This window comes from Pseudochaenichthys georgianus, chromosome 14 (genome assembly GCF_902827115.2).
Source record: "Pseudochaenichthys georgianus chromosome 14, fPseGeo1.2, whole genome shotgun sequence".
Taxonomy (NCBI): domain Eukaryota; kingdom Metazoa; phylum Chordata; class Actinopteri; order Perciformes; family Channichthyidae; genus Pseudochaenichthys; species Pseudochaenichthys georgianus.
In genome coordinates this window covers 31451814-31478245 of record NC_047516.1, presented here as the reverse complement: position 1 = coordinate 31478245, position 26432 = coordinate 31451814, and the positions used below count along the sequence as shown (strand labels likewise).

The 26432-nt window shown below is 43.0% G+C and overlaps 1 protein-coding gene across 1 annotated transcript in view; it reads left to right on the top strand.

Moving 5' to 3' along the window:
• Nucleotides 1–26432, top strand: part of LOC117458059 (unconventional myosin-XVIIIa-like) — a 154833-nt gene that overhangs the window by 122136 nt on the left and 6265 nt on the right. Inside the window, exons 35-48 of the mRNA XM_071205366.1 lie at nt 10134–10261; nt 10447–10601; nt 11913–12036; nt 12160–12360; nt 12940–13050; nt 14324–14428; nt 14573–14719; nt 15411–15524; nt 16755–16871; nt 18344–18427; nt 24108–24245; nt 24968–25153; nt 25238–25377; nt 25941–25985. Of these exons, the coding sequence (XP_071061467.1) occupies nt 10134–10261; nt 10447–10601; nt 11913–12036; nt 12160–12360; nt 12940–13050; nt 14324–14428; nt 14573–14719; nt 15411–15524; nt 16755–16871; nt 18344–18427; nt 24108–24245; nt 24968–25153; nt 25238–25377; nt 25941–25985 (1795 nt within the window). The remainder of the gene's footprint in view (nt 1–10133; nt 10262–10446; nt 10602–11912; nt 12037–12159; nt 12361–12939; nt 13051–14323; nt 14429–14572; nt 14720–15410; nt 15525–16754; nt 16872–18343; nt 18428–24107; nt 24246–24967; nt 25154–25237; nt 25378–25940; nt 25986–26432) is intronic.

Sequence of the window (26432 nt, the reverse complement as noted above, 5' to 3'; positions counted from 1 at the left end):
CAGCGGAGAAGTAACGGGGCAGAAACCCTCCTTTTTACGCAGCGGTCCAGACATAGACATCAAACGGCGACACATATTCACTTGCCAGTTACTTTGTCATTAGGGCAGGGATATCTAGATACTTTCCAATGTTTGACATCATGAATTGTGCTACTTTTAAAGCAAGGAGCGATGTTTTCAAATCTGTAATCAAAAATCTCCTCAAAAACGCAAGCAGGTCCTACCGTTGGCTTTTCAAACTGACAAGAGACGCTCTCACTGTTTTTCAAATGTAACAGTTTGAAAAGCAAGCAAACTGTCTGATTGTCTTTAGTTTTCCGCTGTCGTGTGATAGCAACATGGAGGATTTTAACATTCATTTTAATATATTTGGAGAGCACAGTAATTTGGAGTAATAGTTAGTGGCTGATGAGTCCCCAGTGAAGAAAAGAAAAAGACAAGAGGGACAAGAAAACAGCGGAGAAGTAACGGGCAGAAACCCTCCTTTTTACGCAGCGGTCCAGACATATACATCAAATGGCAAAACATACAGTGTGCAGTTACTTTGGCATCAGGGCAGGGATATCGAGATACTTTCCAAGGTTTGACATCATGAATTGTCCATCCATCCATCCATCTTCTCCCGCTTATCCGTGGTTGGGTCGCGGGGGTAGCAGTTCCAGCAGAGAGCCCCAAACTTTCTTTTCCCTGGCGACATCAACCAGCTCTGACTGGGGGATCCCAAGGCGCTCCCAGGCCAGCGAAGAGATATAATCCCTCCACCTGGTCCTAGGTCTACCCCTTGGTCTCTTCCCAGCTGGACGTGCCTGGAACACCTCCCTAGGGAGGCGCCCAGGTGGCATCCTAACTAGGTGCCCGAACCACCTCAACTGGCTTCTTTCGACGCGAAGGAGGAGCGGCTCAACTCCGAGTCCCTCCCTGATGACCGAACTTCTCACCTTATCTCTAAGGGAGACACCAGCCACCCGGCGGAGGAAACCCATCTCGGCCGCTTGTATCCGCGATCTCGTTCTTTCGGTCATGACCCATCCTTCATGACCATAGGTGAGGGTAGGAACGAAAATGGCCCGGTAGACAGAGAGCTTTGCCTTCTGGCTCAGCTCCCTTTTCGTCACAACGGTGCGGTAAAGCGACTGCAATACCGCTCCCGCTGCTCCGATTCTCCGGCCCATCTCACGCTCCATTGTTCCCTCACTCGAGAACAAGACCCCGAGATACTTGAACTCCTTCACTTGGGGTAAGGACTCATTCCCTACTTGGAGTGGACAGTCCATCGGTTTCCTGCTGAGAACCATGGCCTCAGATTTGGAGGTGCTGATCCTCATCCCAGCCGCTTCACACTCGGTTGCGAACCGATCCAGTGAGTGCTGAAGGTCGCAGACCGATGAAGCCATCAGAACCACATCATCTGCAAAAAGCAGTGGTGCAATCCTTAGTCCACCGAACTGCAGACTCCCCCCCCCACGACTACGCCTCGAAATCCGATCCATGTATATTACAAACAGGATTGGTGACAAAGCGCAGCCCTGGCGGAGGCCAACCCTCACCGGAAATGGGTCCGACTTACTGCCGAGGACCCGGACACAGCTCTCGCTTTGGGAGTACAGAGATTGGATGGCCCTGAGCAGAGACCCCCTCACCCCATACTCCCGCAGCACCTCCCACAGTAACTCCCTGGGAACCCGGTCATACGCCTTCTCCAAGTCTACAAAACACATGTAGACCGGATAAGCGTACTCCCAGGCCCCCTCCAGGATCCTTGCGAGAGTAAAAAGCTGATCCGTCGTTCCACGACCAGGACGGAATCCGCATTGTTCCTCCTCAATCTGAGGTTCGACAATCGGCCTGACCCTCCTTTCAAGTACCTTGGAGTAAACTTTCCCGGGGAGGCTGAGTAGTGTGATGCCTCTGTAATTGGCACACACCCTCTGATCCCCCTTTTTGAAAAGGGGGACCACCACCCCGGTCTGCCACTCCTTCGGTACTGTTTCCGACTTCCACGCAACGTTGATGAGACGTGTCAACCATGACAGTCCCTCAACACCCAGAGCCTTCAGCATTTCCGGGCGGATCTCATCCACCCCCGGGGCTTTGCCACTGTGGAGTTGTTTGACGACCTCAGTGACCTCCCCCCGGGAGATTGGTGTTGATCCCCCGTCATACTCCAGCTCTGCCTCTAACATAGAGGGCGGAGTTGTCGGGTTCAGGAGTTCCTCAAAGTGTTCCTTCCAACGCCCCAACACTCCATCAGTTGAGGTCAACAACGTCCCATCCTTACTGTACACAGCTTGGATGGTTCCCTGCTTCCCCCTCCTGAGGTGTCGGACAGTTTTCCAGAACAACTTTGGTGCCGCCCGAAAGTCCTTCTCCATGTCTTCTCCAAACTTCTCCCACACCCGCTGCTTTGCCTCGGCCACGGATGAGGCTGCTGCCCTTCGGGCCTGTCGGTACCTTGCAACTGCCTCGGGAGTCCCCCGGGATAACAAATCCCTGAAGGCCTCCTTCTTCAGTCGGACGGCTTCCCTGACCACCGGTGTCCACCAGGAGGTTCGAGGGTTACCGCCCCTTGAGGCACCTAGGACCTTGAGACCACAGCTCCCCACCGCGGCTTCGGCAATAGAGGCTTTGAACACCGACCACTCTGGTTCAATGTCCCCAACCTCCACAGGAATGCCCGAAAAGCTCCGCCGGAGGTGTGAGTTGAAGGCCTCCTGAACTTGGGCCTCCTCCAGACGTTCCCAGTTCACCCGAACTACACGTTTGGGCTTACCAGGTCTATCCAGAGGCTTCCCCCGCCACTCGACCCAACTCACCACCAGATGGTGATCAGTTGACAACTCCGCCCCTCTCTTTACCCGAGTGTCCAAAACATACGGCCTCAGGTCCGATGATACGATAACGAAATCGATCATGGACCTTCTGCCTAGGGTGCTCTGGTACCACGTACACTTATGAGCATCCTTATGTTCGAACATGGTGTTTGTTATGGCCAATCCATGACTAGCACAGAAGTCCAGTAACAAACCACCACTCCGGTTTAGATCAGGGGGGCCGTTCCTCCCAATCACGCCCCTCCAAGTGTCTCCATCATTGCCCACATGTGCGTTGAAGTCTCCCAGCAAGACTAAGGAGTCCCCTTCAGGAGCCCCATACAGGACTCTTTCCAGGGTCTCCAAGAAGGCCGAATACTCTGAACTGCTGTTGGGTGCATAAGCACACACAACAGTCAGAGTTTTCCCCCCCATAACCCGCAGGCGTAGGGAGGCGACCCTCTCGTCCACTGGGGTAAACTCCAACAACGAAGCACCTAACCGGGGACTTGTGAGTATCCCCACACCCGCCCGGCGCCTCACACCTTGAGCAACTCCGGAGAAGAATAGAGTCCAACCCCTATCCAGAAGTAAGGTTCCAGAGCCGACGCTGTGCGTAGAGGTGAGCCCAACCAGATCCAACTGGTACCACTCCACCTCCCGCACAAGCTCCGGCTCCTTCCCCCCCAGAGAGGTGACGTTCCACGTCCCCAAAGCCAGCTTCTGCCGCCCGGTTCTGGTCCGTCGAGACCCTCCGCTTTCACTGCCACCCTTCTGGCAGCGCACCCGACCCCATCGATGTTTCCCGTAGGTGGTGGGCCCGCGGGACGGAGAAGCGGAGGTGTTGCCCATGTTGCCTTTTCGGGCTGGGCCCGGCCGGGCTCCGTGGCAAGCCCGGCCACCAGACGCTCGCCGACGAGTCCTCCTTCTGGGCCTGGCTCCAGAAGGGGACCCCGGGCTTCCTCCGGGCCGGGTATCCTCACTTCCTGTGTCGTCTTTCATGAGGTCTTTTGAACCAATCTTAGTCTGGCCCCTTGCCTGAGACCAATTTGCCATGGGAGACCCTACCAGGAACACAAGGTTCCAGACAACACAGCCCCCAGGTTCATCAGGGCACACAAACCTCTCTACCACGGTAAGGTGCTGGTTCTTCAGAGAGGAATTGTGCTACTTTTAAAGCAAGCAGCGATGTTTTCAAATCTGTAATCAGAAAGCTCCTCAAAAACGCTATCGAAGCAGTTCCTGCCGTTGCTACGTTAGTTCAAACAGTAACATCGGACTATTTTTCTTCGCGGATGCATGTCAATTTAAATCAATACAACTATTTTTTAAATCAATAAAATCATTTTCTAAATCCATAAAAGCATTTCAATTAATATTGGGAGTCATAACGTTACTTTGTTGAGAATGTGGCCATGTAATAAGCGTGGCTTAGTTGAATACTCGATTCTGATTGGTCAATTCAGAACACGTGACACGTTGTTAATACCGAACAGACAGACCGCTGTCAAGCACTTATTGACCGTTGTTAAGGACGCTCACATCTTCAGAAAGAAGTCCGGTCGATTGAACTGTATACAGTTGGGCCGAAAAGCAAACTGCATGCAGTTTGCTTTTGGAACTGGGACAAGAAAAACTGCGGAGAAGTAACGGGGCAGAAACCCTCCTTTTTACGCAGCGGTCCAGACATAGACATCAAACGGCGACACATATTCACTTGCCAGTTACTTTGTCATTAGGGCAGGGATATCTAGATACTTTCCAAGGTTTGACATCATGAATTGTGCTACTTTTAAAGCAAGGAGCGATGTTTTCAAATCTGTAATCAAAAAGCTCCTCAAAAACGCAAGCAGGTCCTACCGTTGGCTTTTCAAACTGACAAGAGACGCTCTAACTGTTTTTCAAATGTAACAGTTTGAAAAGCAAGCAAACTGTCTGATTGTCTTTAGTTTTCCGCTGTCGTGTGATAGCAACATGGAGGATTTTAACATTCATTTTAATATATTTGGAGAGCACAGTAATTTGGAGTAATAGTTAGTGGCTGATGAGTCCCCAGTGAAGAAAAGAAAAAGACAAGAGGGACAAGAAAACAGCGGAGAAGTAACGGGCAGTAACCCTCCTTTTTACGCAGCGGTCCAGACATATACATCAAATGGCAAAACATACAGTGTGCAGTTACTTTGGCATCAGGGCAGGGATATCGAGATACTTTCCAAGGTTTGACATAATGAATTGTGCTACTTTTAAAGCAAGCAGCGATGTTTTCAAATCTGTAATCAGAAAGCTCCTCAAAAACGCTATCGAAGCAGTTCCTGCCGTTGCTACGTTAGTTCAAACAGTAACATCGGACTATTTTTCTTCGCGGATGCATGTCAATTTAAATCAATACATAAAACTATTTTTTAAATCAATAAAATCATTTTCTAAATCCATAAAAGCATTTCAATTAATATTGGGAGTCATAACGTTACTTTGTTGAGAATGTGGCCATGTAATAAGCGGGATAATGTGCAGCGACTTGGTCATTATGGGGAAAAGAACACCGACAGGCCGATCAGGAGCCCGACGCGAAGCGGAGGGATCTAGATCGGCATGAAGGTGTTCATGCCGCGTCGCAGCACATTATCCCTTACGTAATAACCATATCCCTTACGTAATAACCATCACCGACAGCAGTGCTTGAATTGGAATAAATCAGCAACTGTTTCAAGTCAATTTATTTATACAGCCCAAAAACGTATTGTAAAAAGTATTTGGCTTAAAGTCATAGTATATCCTATAATGCTGGTGGGTTTGTCTCTTTACTGTATATTTTAGAAAGGCTCACTGTACTGAAACAAAATGACTCGGGGTGCATCTGAGATTAGAGGGGGTGCAGTGGTAAAGTGCTATTTTTAGAAGTGGGGAGTGGACCTGACACCCTAGGGCAGGGGTCGGCAACAGGCGGACCGCGGTCCGGATCCGGACCCAGACGCCGACCTATACGGACCCGAGCTATAATCAATACATTAATAGGGGATTTTTCGGCGCCTCCCGCTTTTTTAACGCTGATTTAGGTGACTTGTGTAATTCGTGGAGAACCGAAGAGTTTTAGACTGACGGACAACTTCTCACTTCACAAAAGAAGAAGAAATCTAGACCGCAAAAATAATTAAACAAGCGAGTACCTGTTTTTCCTGGCCAAGGACAGGTTCCTTGAACACAACACGAGCGTAACCTGTCTTCCGTGTCTTCACGTGGTATATGTCTCGTCTGAAAGGAGTGCTGAGCACCGGAACGCCGCTCCAGCCCTTAAAATATTGCATATAAGGATAATAATCCATAAGGAGCCGTACACATGCCGCAGTGTTTGCGTGGCTGTGTCTTTATTTGTAAACACAGTGGCGATCTGTTGTTATTAGCATCTGGTTAGCTAGCTATGCTAACGAATTTAAAGAGCTTTTCTACAACCAGGTGGAAGAGAGCTCTCTCCTGAGAGGCTCAAATATCCTCAGCTCAGTGAGGTTAAGGCACACCCTGATATGGTCATTATAGTTATTAATGAGACTAAATGAAAAACTGGTATAAAATACTATATGACAGTAACAAAAAAGTTGTTAAAAATAACAAGAATAGAGTTTAAAAGGGGAGTGATTTGTAAAATATCCAAAAAGAAAAATATGCTTACAGTTCTGTTTCATATGGATGTTGAGAGATGTATCCATAGATCTCTTAATGTTGCTCTCAAAGTGTACCAGATTGATGCTTTTAACTTCAATATTTTAAGCAAAGGTTGAGTTCAATAATTTGTACAACCCTCGGAGGATGTTGTAAACATTGAAAGGAAAAAGGTTCCCCACCCCTGCTGTAAATAATAATAAAAACCCTTGATTTTTAACTTAAAGGTGGTGTAGGTAAGTTTCAGAAACCGGCTCGAGATACACTTTTTGTTATATTCCATGGAATGCTCTTAACATCCCGATAGCAATGAATAGCTTAAAGAGCCTGTGACACGGTTTTCCCCCATCATCCAAACCCATCAATTTGAGTACATATTGTCCCCTTGAAAACCGTTACTGAACTGATTTTGGATATTTGTACTTTGATAACCATTAATCTGCCTTCAATGTTGACAATTTTCTGGATCTTCTCGCGGATTCTTCAAGTCCCGCCAAATGATGGGTGACGTCATTGCGGGCACAGCGCTCCAGCTGCACCGTCCAGGATCCCAGCATCTGCATGTAAACCTTTATATATATACAGTCAGATGTAAACGCACGACGGCGCACACAGCAGCAAGCTCAGACAGCGATGACAGGTTAATGTTGAACGTGTCTGAGAGCTCATATGAGGCTGAAGGATCGGTTTATGTTGTATCTGTTAGAAGTTTAGGAATGAGGTGCGTCAATATGGGCGATCATATGGTCATGTAGCCAGTGGTGGACTGGGACTAAAAATCATCCCGGGACTCTCGACCGGCCCACTTCGGTACCGCTAGTAAATTGTCAACGGGGGGAGCGGGGGATGTAAAATACAAATATAATGTATAATGTCTGTGTCTTTGACATTAGCGCTGCTAGCCACCTGTGCCCTGTACTACGAAGCCAGTTCAACAGACCCTGGATATGTTTGAGTAACAAACAAACTAACAACAAACTAACAAACGAGATCTCGCTAAGCGGTCCTACGACGCTGGTTATCAACTCGGTAAATCAAGCCAGGGTTTCTCTCTCCAGCTGAGAGCGCGTTCACGTCTAAGACACGAGTGGATCTGACTTTAATTACATTTGTCTCGAGTGTTTCGTCAACATAATGTGTTAAATAATACTTCTGCATACAGTCTGTGACACTGTGAGTGTTGCACGGCCAGATGAGGCTGGAGAAGCTGACTCAGATAAGGAAATATATGATATATTATGATATTATATGATCGATGATCTCATTGATGATGTAATATGAATGATAAGTGCGACACGTCGGCGTCTTCTCTGCATACGGCAGTTTAAACTGTATTTCCTTTATCCTGTAATATGACTTGAGAGATTTAAACTCCGCACACTGAGTGGATCTCTTTTCTATAGACGCCGGAGGCGGACAGCGTCAGGTAAAATAAGTTATTTAGCCTTCTCAAACCTGAGCCTCACGCGCCGCCTATGGGGGATGTGCTAGTTACTTATCCGACCGGCCCACTTCGGTACCGGCCCATCGGGATTCGTCCCGATGGCCAGTCCGCCACTGCACCCAGCCCACGTAAACTGTCAACGGGGGGAGCCTCGCTGCGGGGAAACGGTGGACCTAGTGTCCCGATCGGAGTGGGAATAATAATAATAATCCGTGCATTTTATCCATTAATTTCCCCAACATTGTGGTAAAAAACCACACGTTTAATCCACGTTGGTGTACTACAACTACAAAAAGCATCGGTTTGTTTTCTCATCAGTAAATGCAGACCGGCTCAAACAAATCATCCTCACTCATCATTTAATGTATCATATGTTCGCCGAATTGACATGAAAGCACTAATAAATGTAGTTTCATCCACTTGAGTTTATAACCACAAAAATAATCGATTTGTTTTTATATCACATCCGACGGGAGGAAATTCAGCAGCTCTCACTCCCGATTTTTAATCCTAATGTAATCATCATCTTCACCACGATCATTTATGTTTATGTCGCCGAATTGACATGAAAGCACTGACAAATATGAATATACTGTAGTCAACTTCATTAAAACGTTCTTAACGTGCCTAAACTCAGTAATTCACCATTTCTACGCATGACACAACACACTTTGTCCGTGTTTGGCTCTCGAAGCGTTCCCGCATTGACGTCACTTCCGGCTTCTCCCAAAACTTCAAAATGAGTGAAGGAATTTCCCCGCGATGTTCGAAATTATTGATATTTAACGAAACGGTATCGCTTTTTCTTTTTTAAACGGACGGTTCGAGATTACTAGTAGCCCAATATTTCATTGCACAACAGTTGTTGGGATGGTGTCACAGGCTCTTTAAGTGCTTTGACAACAAATCCATAACAAAATGTCATCTGTAGAAGCCGTAATACTGTAAAAAGTACAACTTGACTCCATGTCAGCCCAGATTTACAAACTCCTGGCAGGACAAGCTCCAGCTCAATTCTCTCACTGAACAGAACAAAGTGAGAGAGGGACTGCAATATAAGAGGGAAAGAAAGAGAAACTTTAAAACTGTTCAATTGTTATGATGTGTAAAGACTGATATTGTTCTATAATCGGCTGAAACTGTTAAGTCATGATGTGAAACGGTTAACAAAGAAAAAGGGACACTCAAGCTGCTGCAACACTTTATTTTATTTATCTAAAATTAAGCACTTTTAAGATGCACATATTTTCAAAAGCTATTTTATTTATTTTCTCTATTTTATTTGTAAATGCAGCCCGAGAGGAACATTACACATATCCACAGTATTTAATGTTAATTGACAATAAATATTGTTGTTTTTGAATTGTACTTTCTTTATTTGATTGGCAGTCAGTTGTTGATTACATGCAGACGTTGATAAAGCTACAGGTCACTTCAATATATATCACACTAATTCATGAAGCAAGTTAGACATTTTGATGTTCCGGACCTTTGCATGGGGACATTTTCTCTAACTGGACCTCGTTGAATTTTAGTTGAAGACCCCTGCCCTAGGGGGTCCGGGAGCATGCTCCCCCGGGAAGATTTTTTTTTTTTAATATTGAAGTTAGATGCATCAATCTGGTGCACTTTGAGAGCAAAATGAAGAGAAATATGGATACCTCTACTTTTTCTTTATGGATATAAAAGAAAGTAAAGCCTGACTCCTACTGGCGGCTGGTTAAATGACTCCTCGTCCCTGAGTACACTCACCATCTTTCAGCAGGAAAGGAGAGAGGGAATCCTTGTCCGGCGACAACCGCTGTCTTTTCGCACTATTATTAAGTCACGCTAACATTTTCGAAATGCTATCGTTATGTGATGTCTTTTCTGCTCTAGTCTATCGCTGCGGCGCGTCAGATGCGTCATGAGATGCGTCATGAGATGCGTCATGAGATGCCGCCGGCTGGGCATAACTGCCGGCTGAGTACCGGCATTTTGGGAGCATCTTGCCGGTGCTCAGTAAGAAGTGCCGGTACCACATGGGTAAAAATCAGAAGTGCCGGCCCAATTCAAGCACTGACCGACAGTAAAGTACAGTACACTCCATGATCCACAGCATACATATTTTCTGAGTTTTTGAGCCTTTTTCTCCTTTCTATATCCTCCTGGGACTGCAATAAAGGCAGTAGACACTCTAGATATTCCACAGACTTTTCCTAAATCATACATCTTTCTTCCAGGAGGCCAGTGGCGGATAAAATACAACCGGGCCATTCGTGAAATGGACTTCACCAAAAAGAAACTCCAGCAGGAGTTTGATGAGAAGCTGGACACAGAGCAGCAAGGCAAAAGACATGTTGAGAGAAGGGCAAGAACCTTTTTTTATGTCCAAGTCCTGAAAAAAATCTATTTCAATCTTCGGTTACCACACAATGTGGCCAGCTAGTTGTATAAAAGTTGTAGTCATATGCACGATATGCTGTCATGAAAGAATAATACAAAGGTTGTGTGTTTACTTGTTTATTTGTGTGTGTGTGTGTGTGCATGCTGCAGCTGGCTGATTTGCAGACAGATAATGAGGATGTGCAGCGCTCTGTGCAGCAGCTGAAGAAGAAGTGCCAGAAAATGACGGCGGAGCTGCAGGACACCAAGCTTCACCTGGAGGGCCTGCAGAGCCGCAACCACGATCTGGAGAAGAAGCAGAGGAAGTCAGTTTCTTTGTCTGGCTTGCTTTCTTTTCTAAACACACATTACAGAGAACATATTGCTGTTTTCTGCTTGAAAGCCCAGGCCCAGCCACTCTGACCTGACCTGGCAGAAGAACACAAACATTTTCTTTAATTTGACTGAGACGTTCTGTAATCTGTGGAATTGCATTAGCCGAGAAAATGAGTCAGGCTTTAAGCACTTGAGAATCTATCGCCGTGGCAGAATGTGATCTCTCCCCTGTGGCTAATTGAAGATGCTCTGTGGGTGAAATTATTTTCTGCCGCGCTTCAGAGAGAAAAACAGGGAATTACAACGAGCTGACAGCATGAAACACTTAGCTGTTAAGTTCACAAACCATAAGTGTTTCTGCTCCAGACAATTGAAGAAAACATTTTGCAGGTTATTACAATCCAATTGTAAATTGATGTCTAATAGAGGGGGAGGCTGACATAGAGGTAGCGCAGAACGGAGCTCTTTGTCCACAATAACCTCCAAGGCTCAAAATCTCCAAAGCAACAGGAGTTATATTTATGTATTGAGTTAGTGTGGTTTATATTTAACAACAATTGTACAACTTCTTCTATCACTTCACACAACTATGAACATTTATGATGAGGTATAACTAGATGTATTACTTATATTCAGAGTTGGAAGAAGTACAGTAGAAATACATAGGTAAAACCAGCATCAAAATGTACTTTTATACTTTATTATTTCATTAAAATATGTGATGGGTTAACATGTTAATCACTGTAATGTATTTCTGGTAAAGGAGGACCTATTTATTCAATTTTGTTTACTATATATAATACTGCTGTGTAGCTTGTGAATGTCACAAAGGGATCGATCAAGTTTTATCTTAACCTATAATAATTAATAATGTATTATTTATTATTTGTTGATATTGTTGTTGGGGTAGAAGTATAAATGAGCAGGAAAGGAAAATACTCAAGTAGAGTACCTTAATATTGCACTACTTAAGGAAATGTACTCAGTTAATGTCTTCCGATTTGATCCATTACATATCCTTTAACCAAATATACACATTTTGGCACTTTGTGTAATAACATCGACAGTGTTTACTATGATGCTTAGCATTTAAGTCCTATGGAACTCTGGTCAACATATTTGCTGAGCTGTGTGTGTGTGTGTGTGTGTGTGTGTGTGTGTGTGTGTGTGTGTGTGTGTGTGTGTGTGTGTGTGTGTGTGTGTGTGTGTGTGTGTGTGTGTGTGTGTGTGTGTGTGTGTGTGTGTGTGTGTGTGTGTGTGTGTGTGTGTGTGTGTGTGTGTGTGTGTGTGTGTGTTTTCAGATTTGACCTGGAGCAGAACCAGGCTCAGGCGGAGGTACAAAGAGAGAGGAGCCAGAGGGAGAAGCTGGCCCGAGAGAAAGACTTAATGACTGGTGAGATGTTTAACCTCCGCCAGCAGCTGCAGGTAAGCCCCTTCACACTTCAGATGCACTCTGATGTCCTCTCTCAGGGACTACACGTCTGCTCTCTATTTGACGTAACTGGGCTGGTCCAGGTGTGCCTTTTACTGTATCTTGTCCGCCTGCAGGAAAAGGACGATGAATTATGCACGGTGAACATAAAGGTGCAGCAGCTGGAGGCAGAGCTGCAGGATCTGACTTCCCAGGAGTCCAAGGACGAGGCCTCGCTGTCCAAGGTCAAGAAGCAGCTCCGCGACCTTGAGGCCAAAGTTAAAGACCAGGAGGAGGAGCTGGACGAACAGGCGGGAAGCATCCAGATGCTGGAGCAGGTACAGGGCGCCTGAGGGGGTATTTTAAATCTGTATGAAGAAATATTCAAAATGTTTTACTGATCAAAGCAGCATATATCACACGTTTGGGTTTTTAAACTCAAACATGTTATTCTCAAAGTCCTATACCTCATCAAAGACTGCTTTTTACCCTAATATTCTTCCAAAGAGTCACTATTTATATAAATGTGTTAAGATATCTCTAGTATATAGCTAGTAGTCACTAGTCACTGTCACTAGTTCTACAGTAATTGAAGTAACAGTGTTGAAAGACACATTTGGTGTTTAATTGGACTCGTGGATGAACAGATTTGGCAAAAGGTCAGACTATTCTCTTTGACCTCATATCTGCCAAATTCTGACGAGTGCAATATCTCCACGTCAAATCAAATTAGAGGGACAAAATCATGATCACTGTGACCTCAAAAAGCATGTTTTGGGCCATAACTAAAAAACAATGTCCTAATCTTGATTACTCGGTGTATTCATTCAACTGCAACGCGCAAATCTAGGTGAATTCCGTGATTGTGCATTTATTTAGCGTGCCGTTACATGTGTGTCTCCTCGGGTTGCTCTCAGGCTAAGCTGCGGCTCGAGATGGAGATGGAGAGGCAGAGGCAGACCCACTCCAAAGATATCGAGAGTAAGGATGAAGAGGTAGACGAGATCAGGCATTCTTGCAGTAAGAAGGTAGGTGCTGCTCTTTGCTGCCCTCAAATATGTGCTCATTTGTTCCAGACATAGCTCTTCTATCTTGAATACTCAATTGATTGATTGATTGATTGATTGATTGTCCGGGTCAAGCCAGCGCTGAGAAACACACTCACAAATGTGTGTTGAAATTCATTTTACTGAGAGATCCATGCAACTTGAGTTTGAGTTGAGTTTTCTTTGGCATTAGTATCTGTCCATGCGGTAAACATATACTGTACAGTATGCTTTATTTATCAGAAGAACGTTTAAATAATATTTATATAGTTGATAATACATTAGATCATGTCATAGGAACATACGGTACAACAGTACCTAAAGCGTACATCTTCCTAACAGTGCACGCAGGGTTGTGACGTTAAGCATGTATTCTGTTACAGCTACTAATTGCCTTAGAAGAAATGTAATCAGTAACCTAATCTGAGTACCACAATATAAATGTAGTGTCACCTTTCTGTTACCTTTTGATTACCTCAATATAAAATACTAGAAAGTATATTATGTGAGCAACCAAACAATGTATACTTAGATTAAAAGAAACCAAGATGTTTGTTTAAAAAATGTGTTATCTGTTTAGTGTTTTTTAAACCTTGCTTCCATTATGCATCTTCAGGCTTTAGTCTGTAGAACAACAATTAAAGTACACAACACATGACCACATTATACAGGTAAAAAGAATAAAATAGGAGCAATACATAATGCTCTGTTTTTGTTTGTTGAGTAGATTACATAGTACATTTCTACCCAGTGAAAGCATTCTTTAAACCAAAGGCCACGATGATGAACTGGAACATTTGCTATTGTTGTATGTGCTTTTGATTGTATTCTTCTTGATTTGAAAATCTATTGTTTCATTGTAATCCTGCTAGTAATCCTTTAAATATAAAAGTAATCTGATTATGTATTTTGTTACTATAAATGTAAGGGAATACAGGTACCTTTTTAAAAAAATCCCAATTACATCGACCCATCTCATGTATTTCATTACTCCAAAAGCCTGAGTACTTGCATATCCAAAAAATGAAATACAATTTGGAATACAATAAGTATTCTCCTTTGTATCTAATACAAAATTATACATTTTATTTCCAAAGAATGTATCTTCAGGCTAGCATATTAGCTCAGGGGCATTTGTCTTCTACATGCGAGAGCAGCCGTGTCTAACAGGATGGAAGATGGTGTGTTATGTCTGACTTTTTTATCACTTATCATCTGTTCGTGCATCCCGACACTCTGTTCATGTGTCCTGCAGCTGAAACAGATGGAGGTGCAGCTGGAGGAGGAGTATGAAGACAAGCAGAAAGTGTTGCGTGAGAGGAGAGAGCTGGAGTCCAAACTGCTCAATGCCCAGGACCAGGTACAAGTGTGCAATTTAGTGCGCGCCACTTCTTTTCAATTGGAGAGAAGCCACTTTTCAGTCTGGGTGGCTGATGTGGGTTTGTGAAGGAGGACGGGAAAATGGAGAGTGTGTAACAATACTTTTTGAAATAATGTGATTCAGGTGAGCCAGAGGGATGTTGAGACGGAGAAGAGGCTAAGGAAAGACCTGAAGAGAACCAAAGTCCTTCTGGCTGATGCACAGATTATGCTTGACCACCTGAAGAGCAACGCCCCCAGCAAGAGGGAGATTGCTCAGCTTAAAAATCAAGTATGCCACACAATCAAACACCTTCCTGTGTATTCTGTGGAAAAAAACACATTTTGAACTGCGATAAATCCTGAGCGTTTCCAGGACAGGGTCTCCGCGGGGTCTTAAAAAGTATTACAAGTTGATAAATCAATTTAGCAAAGATTAAGGCTATTAAAAAGTATTAAACGGCATTTTCCAAGGTATGACATTGTGTAGCTTGTTTTCAATAAGTATATAAATGGTCCAAAGAGGTTGTGTTCTACAGTCTGCCTGAATGTAATCATGGCGTAGGTGTGTAGTGTGATTCTGTGTAGTTTATTTATGGCATCCCGTTGGGTTTGACGTCATCTGAACAGGACATCGCTCGCTCACTGCTTGATAGCGCGAAGGTCCGTTTACGCCGGTTTCTAAACAACATCGTTATGGGGAAATGCAAGTCTGCGTCCAAATGGTTGGAAGAGAAGGAGGAAGGACAATCAATACTGTATATAGTCAATGTGAGGTAAAGTGTGTCGCCAAGGTAACCGGTTAAAACTCCAAGTGGTGATGAGGTTTTAAAATGTGTGGAAAGGGTCTTGAAAAAGGTCTTAAAAGGTATTACATTTGACTTCAGGATTCCTGCACACAGGATAGATCCTTGATCTGTGCCCATTAATGGTTCTCCCTCCTCTCCCCTCCGGCATCTTTCCCTCCCTCCTGTTTCTCACAGCTAGAGGAGTCAGAGTTCACTTCCGCAGCAGCAGTGAAGGCTCGAAAGAGCATGGAGATCGAAATAGAGGACTTGCATATCCAAATGGAGGACGTGGTCAAAACTAAGATGTCGGTGAGTTTTGACACAAGAATATTTGGTCAAGTGAAACAATCACCAAAGGGTTTTCCATGACTAAGACATGACGATGTCAAGACTGCACCAACGTCACTTCATATTAGCTTTGACTGTTAACATGCAATATTGTTGATGAAAAATAAAGAAGACTAATATAACATTTGAGAAATGAAAACTTATTTCAAATAGGATACTTACTATTATCAACAATGAGAACAGTCAGAAGGACTCTCAGATATTTAGATACACTGTATAGACTGAAAAGGTAAATATACCATGTTTCAATTTTGATTGACATAAACTAAAATAGTTATGATTTTCTTTGACTTAGGTATGACAGTAATGCCCTGACATGACTAAATAAAAACTGCTCGCTGCAAATGCACTCATTGTATTTCCATTATTCTCTTAGTTAGTCTACAATGCCAAACAGTTCTTCATATGTTTCTGAAACAATACAACTTTTGACAGCAGTGTGTATATTATCACACATTTATATTTCATATATTTATAGAAACAAAAAAAACAACCTACCCCGGTCTTTCATCTCACAATACAGACAGTACTTTTTGATAAAAAAACAAATTGTTTCTGTAAATGCTTCGATATTAATCTTTTAAAGAGCAAATAAAACCCCAAAACAGCAAACACAGTTTATTATTGATGCAGGTTTTCTGCCTTCACTCTTAGGAATACAGCGGGGTTCTAACAATGATATGTGTGCATCATCAAACCATGGTGGGGTGTTAAAATAATAAATGTCCTTTGGCAGCATATATCTGAATTCAAAATTGTTCTCTAATGGATAAATAAGCTTTGTTGACTGTTGTTTTTTTCTCTCCATCTGCTCATTAATGGCTGTCTCCTGAGAGCGCTGCCTCATAGACTGAGGGTGTTTGTGTCTCTGGGGACGACACGCAGAGTGCTGTGTGCCTGTGCTTTGCTTGTTAATTGCTGCATTTATGGCAAGGGAAGGTCTTGTAAAATGTTCCAGATTAGAGAATGCATATGAGGGTCTGAGTCCCCCTAAACACAGAGGAGGAACTCTAAATAGGACATCACCAGTATGCTGCACTTTCTTCAACCCAAATAAACCAAGTTTTTCTCTGCCATCAGATGAGATTCCAGCACTAACGACCATTTATCATATTCAACAGCTCATGAATAAATCCTGTCATTCTACTGTACGCAAAACAATGTGTGTTTCCTCCTGCTTTCGTCCTTCAGCTGGAGGAGCAGGTTAGCCGCCTGCAGAGGGAGAAGAACGACCTGCAGTCTCGTAATGAGGAGGATCAGGAAGACATGAATGAGCTGATGAAGAAACACAAAGCCGCAGTTGCCCAGGTAACCAAGCATGTCTTGGTGAGAAGTTGAAGAAGCTTATATAAGAGAAATTAAAAATAATTACAGTTGTATGAATTCTTCGGTTCTCAATGCTCACACCAATATCAATATCCAACAAAAATAGTGAGTGGTTGAATGTAGCTAAGTACATTTACTTAAGTAATGTACTTTAAGGGAACTTATTATGCTTTTTTGGGTTTTCCCTTTCCTGTGGTGAGTTATATAGGTTTGTGTGCATATAAATGGTTTGCAAAGGCTACAATTCCACACTCCACCCCTGCCTGAATTAATTTTACTCCTTTGTTTACTTCTGTTACATAAAGACATCACAAAAATAAAGACATTAATGCATGTCACATGTCAGAGTAGAGTAGAGGCAGAAAATACAAATATGAACCTGAAAATTATAATTATAGGGCCTTTTAGAGTATTTTTGAGGTACTTGTACTTGAGTATTTCCCTATGAGATATAGTGTAGTAGAAGTATAATTTTCCATTATTTTACTCTTTAAGCTTCATTTTACCTAATACATTTCATTTACATAGCGCTCTTAAAAATACTCTAAGACACTTTACATAAGTCACACTTCCCAACAATTCAATTGGTCAATCGAATTCGGTTTGGCGGAGTTTTGACGTGGGGGGTGGGATTCCCATGGGAAAATGAGGGCTGGTTTTGAGGGCTGGTTTGAAGGAAGATAGGGTAGTTTACTGTCATGATGCATTCATAGTATATATTCTAAGTATACATATAAAGTACACACTACTACTACTACTACTACTACTACTACTACAAATCTCCTTGGTAGTACCAAAGTACCCATCCAGTTTGACACTCTTCAACATTAAAAAGAACTCTAAATGTATTTTTTCTTGATGAAGACAGAATAATACATATTTATATTACTATAAGATACTTTAACAAGAGCCATTCTGCTCAATGATAGATGTGTTCTCCCTTCTGATACTTTTAATTTGGGTGCATTTTTTAATTGTTAAAATGAACACTGTTCTTTCTGCATGTTTAAGTAGAGGGGCTTTGAGGTTTAGAGGACATATTCCCCTCTAAACGCAGTGTGCTCTGCAATCAGGGAGAAGCAATCTGTTCTGCAGCAGATCACATGACAAATTATTTGGCACAGACATGCTATGTTCATTTGCCATTTACATTAAGGGATGTTTTTCATTTAACAGACAATTTAAGCACACATCTGCACACCCTTCCTCTCTCACACACATGTACCCACATTTTCTGACTGGTGTGTGTGTGTGTGTGTGTGTGTGTGTGTGTGTGTGTGTGTGTGTGTGTGTGTGTGTGTGTGTGTGTGTGTGTGTGTGTGTGTGTGTGTGTGTGTGTGTGTGTGTGTGTGTGTGTGTGTGTGTGTGTGTGTGTGTGTGTGTGTGTGTGTGTGTGTGTGTGTGTGTGTGTGTGTGTGTGTGTGTGTGTGTGCGCGCGCGCGCGCGTGCTCTAGTCTGCCAGGGACTTGGGCCAGATCAGTGACCTGCAGGCCCAGCTGGAAGAAGCCACAAAGGAGAAGCAGGAGATCCAAGAAAAGGTACAAGGAAGTATTGAAAAGCACTACAGCAGGAACCCGCCTGCAGCCTTAACACTTCTCTCTGATTAGACCTCAGCTTTTCTCTGAGTTCCTCTGATTATTGTGACCAAAAAATGCCCCGTTTCTGTGGAAGCTTTCTTCTCAAAATTGCAATGCAATTTGCATTTAAATAGCAGGAATCAGCGAAGATTTGGAGTCAAGGAGAGAAATTGTTCTTTTGCATCTAAGTACTCATGTTTAAAGGTAGGGTCATGTATATAAACGCAGGAGCTTGTTGCCATGGTTTAACCAATTAGGTACACTGAAAGGGCTCATCCTGATCCTTTCAACACATTTATTTTTCAACTCGGTGAAGCAGCTTCTGTCTCATGGATTTCTCTAACATGCAAGTGCATGATATTATTTTGAAATATCAAAAAATATCTGTAAATGAAAAGGTGGAATTTGGAAATATCATCGCACATAATGGCAACACTTTGTGACTAATAGAATACACAATCATGAATATGCAATTTCATTCTCCAATTTTGTAAAACCTCTGACAACCTGCCCACAGCAGAGTCATTTTGTAAATGTCAAACTCCTGCTCTTTGCTCTAAAGAACTCATTTCAAGCACATGGGACCAGGGTCGGGACGATTACCCTGGGAATTTGTTGTATGTCATTCACAATATTATCCAGATAATCAACACAAATAAAGTAAAAATTCTAGCTTAAAATAGAACCTCACATTTAGTTAAAGAGCCTGTGACACGGTTTTCCCCCATCATCCAAACCCATCAATTTGAGTACATATTGTCCCCTTGAAAACCGTTACTGAACTGATTTTGGATATTTGTACTTTGATAACCATTAGTCTGCCTTCAATGTTGACAATTTTCTGGATCTTCTCGCGGATTCTTCAAGTCCCGCCAAATGATGGGTGACGTCATTGCGGGCACAGCGCTCCAGCTGCACCGTCCAGGATCCCAGCATATGCATGTAAACCTTTATATATATACAGTCAGATGTAAACGCACGATGGTGCACACAGCAGCAAGCTCAGACAGGTTAATGTTGAACGTGTCTGAGAGCTCATATGAGGCTGAAGGATCGGTTTATGTTGTATCTGTTAGAAGTTTAGGAATGAGGTGCGTCAATATGGGCGATCATATGGTCATGTAGCCAGTGGTGGAATGGGACTACAAATCATCCCAGGACTCTCGACCGGCCCACTTCGGTACCGCTAGTAAATTGTCAACGGGGGGAGTGGGGGATGTCAGGGGCGGCGGGTGCTGTAAATAGTAAATGTAAATATGTAAATATTTGTGTCACTGCATCCAGGCCCGCCTTAACCTGCCATCAGGCCCTGGGGCTGATTTGTAGGCCCCCTATTTAAACAACAAATGAAAGTCATTTATAGCCTCGGCAGGCTCTGTGATCGCACTTCTCCACTCTGCTCTGCGCGCGCCTGGTCCTCTCCTCCAGATGAGTGACGTATCGGGCCTCCCTCATGTATCTGTCCGGTTGCCGTTGGCTCCCCTCCACGTAGCAAGTCCTCGTCGTCCTCTCATCTCCTCCAACAGATAATGTCCCTCCTGTCTGTTTTTCCTCTCCCGCTACTCCATCGCTATCAGAACCAGACGGCCTACTTGGCTCCGAGGCCGGCACCGCTACCGCTCGGTACAGAACTAATCTGTCCTTCCTCCTCATCCCGGCCTACAGGTTTAAAATAACCTGTAAGCTTCGGCATTTTTTGTAATAGCTGCTTGTCTCGAAACTCCTTTTCCCTCAACGATTTCCTTTCCCGAGCGCCACTCTCAAACTTTTTCTTCTCAAACTTTTTCTCCTAAACAACCTTCATCTGTCACTCAATCACTCGCAATTTGAATAAGTCACATGTGAAACATATTCTCATTCTGATTGGCTGTTAAGTGGTGCCCACGGACTGTTACGGAGTCATTTCTGGAATCCATCGATCTGATTGATTAGCGGAGCAAATGATCAAAATACTACGGAGGGAAGATATTTTCGTTTGGATTACTTTTCTCGGGGAAGCTTGCGAGTGTGTGTGTTTGTGTATTTTTGCGTTTGTGTGTATTGTGTTTGTTTCCCGGGGAGAAACACAGGCTGTTGTTATGCCTGCTGTGACGTCAAGTTACTCCGTTCTCCGCTTGTAATTATGCCGAAGCTTCAAAGTTGTATTTATCTGAATTTGCCGAAACAATTTTAATATTCTGAAAGCCAAGACTTTGTTTATTTGAAACCAGATGAAAACAAACTGTAACGGACCCTGCCGTGTTATCTATGATTACTATACGCCTACCTTCATAATGTCAGCCGGAGGGAGGAGGAGTGAGTGGCGAGTGAGAGCTGTCATCTTCCCTTTACAAGCTTCAAAAATGTATTTATCGTGTGATTTTGGAAATAAAAGTTTCATATTCTGAAAGCCAAGACTTTGTTTATTTAAATGTTTTGTAAAAACATCCGAAATAAAAAACTTTTTTTTTAATTAATTTTTTTTTTAAAACTTTTTTATTGGCTCATGATAGGCCCCTGATCTCCGTAGGCCCCTGGGCTTCAGCCCAGGTCAGCCCGTGTATTAAGGCGGCCCTGACTGCATCCTGGTAAAATACAAATATAATGTATAATGTCTGCGTCTTTGACATTAGCGCTGCTAGCCACCTGTGCCCTGTACTACGAAGCCAGTTCAACAGACCCTGGATATGTTTGAGTAACAAACAAACTAACAACAACAAACTAACAAACGAGATCTCACTAAGCAGTCCTACGACGCTGGTTATCAACTCGGTAAATCAAGCCAGGGTTTCTCTCTCCAGCTGAGAGCGCGTTCACGTCTAAGACACGAGTGGATCTGACTTTAATTACATTTGTCTCGAGTGTTTCGTCAACATAATGTGTTAAATAATACTTCTGCATACAGTCTGTGACACTGTGAGTGTTGCACGGCCAGATGAGGCTGGAGAAGCTGACTCAGATAAGGAAATATATGATATATTATGATATTATATGATTGATGATGTAATATGAATGATAAGTGCGACACGTCGGCGTCTTCTCTGCATACGGCAGTTTAAACTGTATTTCATTTATCCTGTAATATGACTTGAGAGATTTAAACTCCGCACACTGAGTTGATCTCTTTTCTATAGACGCCGGAGGCGGGCAGCGTCAGGTAAAAGAAGTTATTTAGCCTTCTCAAACCTGAGCCTCACGCGCCGCCTATGGGGGATGTGCTAGTTACTTATCCGACCGGCCCACTTCGGTACCGGCCCATCGGGATTCGTCCCGATGGCCAGTCCGCCACTGCACCCAGCCCACGTAAACTGTCAACGGGGGGAGCCTCGCTGCGGGGAAACGGTGGACCTAGTGTCCCGATCGGAGTGGGAATAATAATAATAATCCATTAATTTCCCCAACATTGTGGTAAAAAAACACACGTTTAATCCACGTTGTTGGTGTACTACAACTACAAAAAGCATCGGTTTGTTTTCTCATCAGGAAATGCAGACCGGCACAAACAAACGATCATTTAATGTATCATATGTTCGCCGAATTGACATGAAAGCACTAATAAATGTAGTTTCATCCACTTGAGTTTACAACTACAAAAATAATCGATTTGTTTTATCACATCCGACGGGAGGAAATTCAGCAGCTCTCACTCACGATTTTTAATCCTAATGTAATCATCATCTTCACCACGATCATTTATGTTTATGTCGCCGAATTGACATGAAAGCACTGACGAATATGAATATACTTTAGTCAACTTCATTAAAACGTTATTAACGTGCCTAATCTCAGTAATTCACCATTTCTACGCATGACACAACACACTTTGTCCGTGTTTGGCTCTCGAAGCGTTCCCGCATTGACGTCACTTCCGGCTTCCCCCAAAACTTCAAAATGAGTCGAAGGAATTTCCCCGCGATGTTCGAAATTATTGATATTTAACGGAACGGTATCGCTTTTTCTTTTTTAAACTGATGGTTCGAGATTACTAGTAGCCCAATATTTCATTGCACAACAGTTGTTGGGATGCTGTCACAGGCTCTTTAAGTATCATATATTTTATTTCAGCTCTTTCTTGGACTTCCCAACCATGAGAGTGAGCTAGACAGCATTTTAAAATCACTCTTGAGTATTTTCATGACATAATATACATACATACATACATACATACATACATACATACATACATAATGAACATTTAAAGTGTTTTCGTTGCGATGAACAATAACATTGTTTAATGCCTTTACCATTGTCATGTTCCCCTGGGGATAACAGCATCAAGATATTCCCTTACTTTTCCTTTAACACCACCATCAGTTCAATATTCTTATTCCTCCAACAGTTATGACCTAATAGTAAAGCTAGAACATCAGTCTAACTTGCAGCATGCTAACAAACAAGATGGATACATAGGAAAACATTATACCAGCTCGAACGTTAGCATGTTATTCAACTGGCTTACATCTCCCTCACTAACATCTTTGTGTTTCAATTCAATAACTGTCATAAACCTGGAGCTACACTGTCCCCGTCTGAATCAGTTATTTCTGTGCTGTATGGTTTAGCTGCTGTTTAATGTGTTGAACATGATTGAGGCTCGGCGTTAATGTGGATTCACGTGGTATAAAGGTTAATGCACCACATTCATGTTGGTAACGGTGCTTTTATAATAATAGTGTTTTATTTTTGATGGAACACTATTTGTGTAACCTCTAACATGTCATGTATTAATGCATGTTGATATTCTTTGTTGATGCATTTGTTAGCTAAATAAATTGCCTTTGGGCTATTAAAGCTGAATTTACTCAGTATATGGCAAATCTAATGTTTAGTTTGTGTGTAAAGGGTAGTACTTTCAAAAGGGTGTCTTCCTTTAAGTGTAGAATAAACAAATACAACCATCTGCCTTGAACAGAATGTGTTAAAATATAATTTCCCTAAAGGACAAAATTAAGCTCTTGCCACCCTCTAAAAGCACACCCTACTAAACTCATGCCAAAGCGCTGTTATTTGCTGAGCCCACCCATCAGAATATTTTTGGCTACACTAGAGACACGCAGCCGGCTGTAAGACATTGTTAAACGCTGCCAGGAAAGGCAGTGATAGCCATCTAAAGCATGTGACCTTGAAGTGGTTATCTTATCCCTGGTACGAGGGACATCTAGCTTCTTTAGTAATATCAAAGGCGAGCTCCAAATCCTCCATGTCTCAGATCCAAAGTCCCCCATTAGGTTCCACGGTGCCTTTTGGGCCGCTTTTGTTGCGACGTATCTTCCTTCCTTTTATCAGTCATGAGAAAACGATTCAGATAGAACAAACGTGCTTTGCATGAAGCTGCGCTCCTCTCCCAAAGCCTGTGAAATTACTGTGACGCGCTGCTACTCAGCCTGAACCACGAGCTCTTCTGACCATTTGTGGTAGATTGGGGGCTTATCTGGAGCTCATTATTCAGGCTGGATGCACAATTTACATGTACCAAGATGGATTAAATGTACACAAAAAGGTTAAAAGTTAACAATAATTTGGTTTTAAATTAATGCATACAAACAACATCAGCACAAAGCTGTTCGTAGTTGAGAAAAAGTGGAAAAGCAGAGGTCAGTGCTGATCCTCAGGAAGCGATTTGGTTGTTAATTATGTTTGTATATCTGTGTCCTGCTTTCAGCTTCATTCGCTGCAGAGCCAGCTGGAGTTCCAAGAACAATCTATGGTGGAGAAGTCTCTTGTGTGCCGTCAGGAGGCCAAGATCCGTGAGCTGGAGACAAAGCTGGAGTACGAGAGGACGCAGATCAAACGCTTGGAGGTCAGATAATCCTATGCATGTAAAAGACTTGCTCCTTCAACGCAAATGTAGTATTTAATTATCTATTTATCAAGATGTAGAGATGATATGAAGGCCTGCATAGCTTCGTATTTTTGAGGTGCTGGTTAAGAAAAGCATCCACCTGGGATTATTATTCTCTATAATTTGTAACATTTACGCATCAAAATGTCTTAAAACGAGTACTTGGATTATCCCAAACATTTCCATTGGTCGCCTGTAAAGATGATGTTATCCTCTTTGGGCATTCGTTGCTACTGTGGTTGTCTGACAGAAACTGTCATTTTTAATATTCACTTTTAAGATCTTGGTCCTTTCTAACTATATATTTTAACCTGGATGAAGGATTTTATTCATTCGATGCATGGATTTTTTTTATCAGAGAAACAAGCTGAGAAAACAGTGGTTTGAAAACCCTATCATTATATGCACCCAGGGCCGCATTGGTGAAACTGCACTATTTAGTGTTTTTACCTGCTTTAAACTCCTGAATTTTGAACCCTGAAGAATACTAACAACCCGACTGAGAAGAAAGCCATGGTCACTGCCAAACACTGTCTTTTGTTTGCTTTTGTTTGAAAGATCAGCGGCACAAAATAAGAAATTGTACACATAAGGAATCAATAATCAAAAGAAAAATGGTAGGAGTTGGTGTTACTTTTGTCTGAACAGATTCACTCAATTTCACCTCCAATCCTCCCCAGAGCCTGGTGGGTCGTCTGAAGGAGAACCTCGAAAAGTTGACTGAGGAGAAAAACCAACGCATCGCAGCGGAAAACAGGGAAAAGGAACAGAATAAGCGAATGCAGAGGCAGATAAGGGACATGAAAGAAGAAATGGGAGAGCTGTCCAAGAAGGAGTCCGAGGCCAGTCGGAAGAAGCACGAACTGGTAAGTCTTTGGGTGCTGGGAGACTTGATACGATTCCCTGAGTTCACGCTAGAGGAGATAACCGTGCTGTGATCTATTCAACAGGAAATGGACATCGAGAGCTTAGAGGCGGCAAATCAGAGCTTACAAGTGGACCTCAAGCTGGCCTTCAAGAGGATAGGTGACCTGCAGGCTGCCATCGAGGACGAGATGGAGAGCGATGACAATGACGACTTAGTCAATAGGTACAGCACACTTTAACTTTGTGTAAAAGAAGATTGCCTCAGTAGATCAGTGAAGTGGGTTTGGTACATTAGGGGATACTGCCAGAGCTGAAGAACCTTACACAATGAGATTTGCTAGTTTTTCTAGTAGCCTGTCAATCACAACTTGTATCTCTTTTCCGTCTTAGTCTCCCACGTCTTCCTACATCAATTCCCGTCTTAACTCTTTAGCACTCTGTGAGAAAATATTCCCTTTGTCTGTCTTACAAAGTTTACATTCTTCTCCCTACTTCTCATCTTTTGTCTTTGCGCCATTCTTTTCCTGTTGGTTACTCCTGCTCTCTTTGCAGAGCGGTTCAGGGTTGTACTAGCTCTGAGCCCACAAAGGTAAAACAAAGGTAAACAAAGACTGCTGCAGTAATAAAAACCTCTAAAAAGGAGATATGACAAACACCAGTTTGAGCAGGAGGTTGGGTTATTTGGTTATGTTATGTGAACGTGTAAGTGTAACATCATTTACTTGCTGTTGTCTCACCTTCTCTTCTTCCCTGTGCTCCCTTCTTTGTTTTCAACACTCCTGGCAGTTTGCAAGACATGGTGACAAAATATCAGAAAAGAAAGAACAAAACGTGAGAAGAGAACATGCATCCTTTGTTTGTGTCATCATGGCTGTTTGCACGTTTTTTTTTCTTCACGCCCATTCCAACAACAACAGAGAATAATGCAGTATTCCTTTTCCCTTAGTTTGTGTTATTCACAATAACAAGGCAAAACAACACATTTTGAAATAACATGGAGAGCTGCAGTGCTATACATCTGATAAAAGCTATGTTTAAAGATGGCCCCCAGGGTTTTATTTAGCCATTTTATGTTGTGCCAAGGGTCCAGAGGTGTGTGAATGTTAGAAGACTCTAAACGACACCAGCCAAGCCAGTCTCACTGCTGTAGGACCCACATGAACAACAGCAAGGTGTTACCGAGCTGTGGTAATACTGCATCATTTTCTTCATGGCTATTTTGAATCTGCTCAGATTATGCACCCTCATACTGCTGTACCTTGATTCAAAACTGTTTTC